We start from the raw sequence: 6134 nt of genomic DNA, 5'->3' as shown, positions 1-6134 counted from the left end.
GATTACAGTCTTTGCTATAAAATGCAACATAACCCACTACAATTTAATTTAAAAAAAATTCTAGAGATAATGTAGTAACTAGCTTCAAATGTGTTTGTAGAGGCATCTTTGAACTTTAATTAGGGGCAGGCAATTAGCTTTCCTTCTCTGGTAGTTTTTATGCTAAGCTAGGCTCCAACTCTGTAATTAATAAAACATTTTTTCCAACCTCACTCTTGGAAACTGAAGAAAGTGTATTTCCTAAATTACTGGGACATTACTATTCTTCCCATAATTCCCCTGAAAAATTTGGGTGTGTTTAAAAAAAAAAAAACAGTTTGAATCCTTTTCATCAAAGTTTTAGCTCAGATTTCACAGTAATGTCAGTTCGACTGCTGGCTGTGAAATGCCAATCAGATTCTGTCAGGAACAGCCGCCCCGGTCTTCTTTGTTTAAATTAAATCACATGAATGTCTCAAAGTTAATGCTGTTAAGGTTGATTGATGCCTAAATACTATTTAATTATTAGAATGAGCTGATCATATAAACCTAATGAAGTGACAACATGCGTTTTCTCCTCCGTGTATATGAGGAATGTAATGAAGTTTGGAAGTGGCCCACATCAAGTAACAACACTCCTGACAAGCAGCCATCAATAATGTAGCATCTGTGAGCTGACAACATAGGAAACCCATCTGTCAGCAGAGAAGGAAAAAGAAATGGAGAAGCTGGTATATAAGCGGTACAACACAGGCGGCCACTTTCACTGTTCTAATGTGCAAAGAGCTCTTTTCCTGACAGCAGTATTGTCCTGAGCACTGAAGTTTAGAGGGGACTGTATGTACAGTTGTGTTTGATGTACACACAAGAAATAAAAACAAGCCTTATTATCCAGGATTCAACAGCTTTTATTTCAAATGACTCACTTGTAAAACAGGCATCAGAAAAAAAAAGGAGAAAAGAAAGTAAAAGATCTCAAAAAGATAAAACCATATTTTTAGAGTCATTAAACAAAGATGATCACAGAAAATTTCCTGCATATTTACAGTTTTAATGCATAAAACACATCTTTTTCCCTGTACTAGGCACCAGAAAATGTAAACACACTGGAAATAAACCTGGATGACATTAAGTTATTAAGAGTATGTTGTTATAAACGTTCTCCCACAGAGTGCTACAGTTATTGCATGGCAGAGGGACCCTGTACAGACATGAATCTCTGCATCGGCGCTCGGCAGTGTGATCTGAAGAACTGAAGAGTAATGATGATGTAATGATGAACCCATCAAGGATTTTCATACAGGTCCACTTTAATCTACCACTGTTCAGTCCCATTCCCGCTGCCAATCTAGCCCTCTGATTGGTCATCCAGGTTTATTTGCTGCAGACTAACTGTGCTTTTCTTGTACTACACACAACAAAACATCACACAGCGAATGGCGGAACATACGGTTACAGCATCATACATGGAAGGACAAGCATTCTGGGTGTCACACTGGTCCAGAATTTCAAATAAAAAGACAGATTTCCAACTCAGTAGTTGGGACCAAACTGCCAGTTCTTCTATATTTACCACTCAACAAAAATCTGAGACGCAGAATCACAATCAACCACTGATACAGTACCTGCTCTGCTATTTAAAGTTTAGTTAAGACATACTGTTGTGATCCCAGGATTCCAGTGGTGATTTAATTTCCCTCAAGGCGCATGGGAGAGGGTGCACACTTCAACAACAAGGAATATTTTAACTGGGTTGGAGCCCAGTCTGCACTAAACCTAACGCGTTTGGTTTTAAAACACTTCAAAACATCACAGCGAGGCCACCAAAGGCACCCAGGGGACTGCGGGACCGCCCAGCAATTACTGAGACTTAAAGGGAATGTTTGACATTTGAAGGTTTGTGTTGTTTTTTTTAATGCAGCCATCAATTTGAGTAACATGGACAAGTTTACCTTCGGTTGACAAAGTATACTGGATAATGAGATGTGCCTCTACACACGTATGTGTGTTTGTGTGTATAAATACATATAACGATAAAAGACATGTCAAACAAAGCATCGGCTTTGTTAAGCATTAGCTCTTTTAAATAACTACGCTAACTGTGCTAATGGCTTCTGTTTGTTAAAGAGATGTATGTTCATGGTACTCAAGATGAAAGAGTGCAGTTATTGCAGTCTGTCCCTGTCATGTCGCTAGATAACTAAGCAGATGAGTCGGTGACCAGTTCCAGAAAATTCTTTTAGCTAGCACCTGTAGGTTAAGAATTGCCCTAGCGCTATGTAGCAACTAGCTGAACGGAAAGATTTTAAACAGTTTTAAAAAGTCAAAAATAAAAATAAAAACTGAAAACTACACATTGACTACACACATTGATGTTTGTCTGACATATAAGCGGATATGTAATAAGGATAAGCTAAGGGTCGAGTAACTCTGGCACCTTAATTGTGAATCAATTGCCGAGCAGCTAACAACATACAATAACGCAAAGTCTAGAAATCAGGAAACCTGTGATAATATATTTACATTTACAGTGTGAACTGTTTGAATTGCGATACATTGGAGATTTTGTTTAACTTTAGAGAGACTTCAGTTTGTTTGTTTTGGTTGTTGTTTTTGGATCATTTTGAACAGTATCAGATTAGCATATCTACATATCGTCTGCTAAATTAAGCTAACTGCATCTAACTGCTAGCTTCAAGTTTTACAGCAAACAAAGTTTTTTCTTCTTCTTTTTTCAAGAAAATATGTACTTATATATTTAGACCTGTGGATGTGTGGGGAAAACAGTAGTTTTAGATTATATGTCAGCAAGCCCAAGCATAACACATTTTATTTCTCTAACTTTAAAATATTATAATTATATAATACTTTATAAAAAAAGTATTACTATCAAAACAAAAACCATAAAATAGAAAAGAAAATGGAACAATTTAGGCTATTTAATTGTTTATTTAAAAAAAAAGTCTACCATAAACACAGAGATTTATTATATACCTTGGGCAAGTGGTTTCCCCACAACTGAAAACCACTGGTGTAAGTCATCAGTACACTGTCTGCTGTGGGAATAAGCTGAACCCGCAGAGACTGAAACAAGACAGCTTGACTTCACACGTTTCAAAGGGAAAATGGTTGAACTGTTTGATCATTAGTGCAAAAATAAAAGTAACACCTACTGTATTAGCAGGTCAGCGAGACCTCATTTTTTTTAGCAGAGGCTAAAAAACCTTCGACCAAAGTTTTTCTGAGCTGAAGCATTGACCTCTCTCCCCTGAAAAAACCCAGGAGATTCACTTTTTTTTTTTTTCACATAAATACAGTACTGCTTGGACGATTATCTGCTACGAGGCTGTGCTTGCCCTAAAGGAGCAGGAAGGGAAGGAAGAGGGACCATCACAATATACAGTGCAGAGAGAAGGGAGAGGACAGGTAGCATAGACCAACCACAAGACAGCCATATCTACTGCAGATACTGAGAGACTAACTATCCAGTTTGGTAATGATATCATCTTAGTATTACAGACACTTGGAGTCTTTGCTCCAGCAGCTTTGTTACATCTCTTTTGTTTTCTTTGTCTTTTTCCGACAACAACAAAAAGGAAACCAGAAAAGAAAAGGAAGTCAACTATAGACGCAACATAGCGGTTGCCGGGTTTTTTTCGTTTTGTTTTTTACTGCTCCAATCCATTGTGATGTCATCTTGGCCCTCTAAAGGAACTGCGGTGAAGGTGTGTTGGGGCACATGGACTGTCCTTGCTGTATATAATCAGAGCTGAAGGTACATGGATTGGTTGGAAAATATGGGTGTTTTCTTGCCATGTCGCTGCCCTCCACTCCCCACCCCACCACCACATCCTCTGGACCCCATCCTCGTCACTTCCACAGCTGAGTGCTGAGGGTCTGGCCTGAAGCCGGGGATGGAGCTGCGGGCCAACCGGCCCCAGGGGTGCCTGATTGGCTGGAAGCAGCTGGCGCAGGCCCTCCACCACTCAGAGCCATGCCTGACATCTGCTGGGTCATCTGAGATAGAAAACAGAGGAGAAAAGTTACTGTTTGAGTTCATCAGAGCAAACACAGAGTTATTCTGTCATTTCAGAGCCTGGAGGTGAGTGTTGGGGTTTCTCCATCCTTTAACTCCACTTCCTGGCTTATTTCCAACCCTCTTTAACATCCCCTCTGTTCATAAATGCTCCCTGCACTCTCTCCTCTCTTTTCACAATCCCTCACCCTCTTCCACATCCCTAACTCACTCCCCTTCTTCCCTCCATTCAGTCTTATCTATTATGAATGTGCTTTGGTGCAGTGCTGCTCACTTATCTGGTCATCAGAGAGCTGAGAGCGTGTGTGTAGGTACTGTGTGTGTAGTAATGCATGTGTGTCAGCTAACCAAGCACTCATCAGCTCACCGTTCCATCTTCTGCACAAAATGCGCGTGTGCACACACACACACACACACACTTTCATGCACTGTACAGCTGCGTTAGTGCGGACTACTGACTTCCATACACTGGGGTGAGGGCACTTTGGTCATCACATTTTAGGCAGAACTTCAAAGGTAGGGTTCAGACTTTCAGTCAGCTTCATGTTTGGACTTTGTTAGGGGTACTAAGAAAGGAGTGAATGTAATAGGTTAATAAAAGACAACTATATAAAACCAACAAACCCAAAGCATCTCAGAGGCAATTTATGTTCGCTGAATAATCTCAGTTGTAAAATGTAACCTCATACACCAGGGTTCAGAGAGCATAAGAAGATTCAGATATAACACTTTAACACCTCTTAATACCACTGGGGTTGGACACTATGGACATGCTTTATTTTTCGTTTTTTATATAATATCATATGATATGATGGTGTGATGACTGTCCATATGTTCAACACCTTTTCTCTAAGTTATTTTTCATCCTTACACATAACTTGGACATCTATGGTTGGATTTCTTTGCATGTGTGGATTGGATGGGTTGTTACAAACTGCTGAGAATTTCATGTCAATAATATATTTACTTAGAAAATTAGTGATGTGTTCAATACTTATTTTACCCCTGTATATATTCAGAAAAACACTTCTAATTATATGAGTTATGACTTCTGCTGCAACAATCAGATGTTTGGGTGAGAATTTGATGTAAAAACATGAACACATCTGTGTTTACTACCAACCACAGATTACTTGAGTATTGTTGCTGGCCCACCCCTTTAGGACCACAACTTACTGACGGATGATTGCTTTTCAATCAACAAACTGTCTGGATTCCTCCATCAGCTGATGTGATCCAAACGCACAGTGGCTGGATGTATGGCTAAATAATGGATCCTGACCACCCTCTGCACGTATTCAACACACTGCTGGCCACTGTTTTCAAATTCAAATGTAAGAAGGACTTCATTTCATATTTTTGGATTTAGAATTTGATTAATTGAATTCCTTTTTCTTTGTTTCTATTTTTTTTTTTTTAACATTTTTAAGCACATCTGTTGGGATTATTTTTGCATATTTTTACATATTTATTTTTGGCCTTCAGGCTTCTTCTGGGCATATACTCTAGATAAGCTACTGTGGTGCCCTGCACTCCCAGCTTTAAACCCTAAGACACTTTTTTAAAAGGGTGAATCTATTCATGAGGCCAAAAACAGGCTGTAAACATTTCCATTTCATGGCTCAGCTTAGGCATTTTAACATGCGACTGAATGGGAACTGACTCAATTTGGAGCCTCGAGTGGCCATTACATGAACTGTAGTTTTTGGTAATTGCACATTTTATTTTTTCATTTTATTTAATTTCAGTTGCACCACATGAACTTTGTCTTTTGTATTGAATTAAATGATAAGGACTGATAATGAGAACTTGTAATTATTCATGCTTTCCCATTTTTGTTAACCAATAAGTAGCTAGCAACAGTGGCATGGGAACAGACGAAGGCAAGAAGGGAACAGTTTGACATCAATAAAACGCTCAAAAACATGTTTAGAAAAACAGAGCGAAGCGATGAGAGGATTGCTGTGGGGGATGTGGCAGTCCTGAAGACATTAAGAGGGAGAACAGGTGTTGCACCATCATGAAACATTTCTGTGCCAAAAACCCCCGAAAAAAAAGTCAATGTAAATCCCTACATGCTGCCAACCCATATGGAAAAGATATATACATAAATCTTATA

At 38.9% G+C, this 6134-nt stretch overlaps 1 protein-coding gene across 3 annotated transcripts in view; it reads right to left on the bottom strand.

The window, feature by feature from the left end:
- Nucleotides 1-213: 213 nt before the first annotated feature.
- The window catches only part of LOC146695941 (stromal membrane-associated protein 1-like), a 167718-nt gene continuing 161797 nt past the window's right edge, over nucleotides 214-6134 (bottom strand). For all 3 annotated transcript variants that reach the window (XM_085478424.1, XM_085478426.1, XM_085478427.1), the window contains one exon: nucleotides 214-3996. In XM_085478424.1, coding sequence (XP_085334550.1) covers nucleotides 3850-3996 — 147 coding nt within the window. In that variant the 3' untranslated portion in view covers nucleotides 214-3849. The remainder of the gene's footprint in view (nucleotides 3997-6134) is intronic.

The sequence above is a fragment of the Copadichromis virginalis genome, linkage group LG13 (assembly GCF_057382275.1).
Source record: "Copadichromis virginalis isolate Kocher_CV1m ecotype Utaka linkage group LG13, C_Virginalis_male_GT1.1, whole genome shotgun sequence".
Classification (NCBI taxonomy): Eukaryota; Metazoa; Chordata; class Actinopteri; order Cichliformes; family Cichlidae; genus Copadichromis; species Copadichromis virginalis.
The sequence above is the reverse complement of the archived record's forward strand: the minus strand, read 5'-3'. Positions and strand labels throughout refer to the sequence as shown.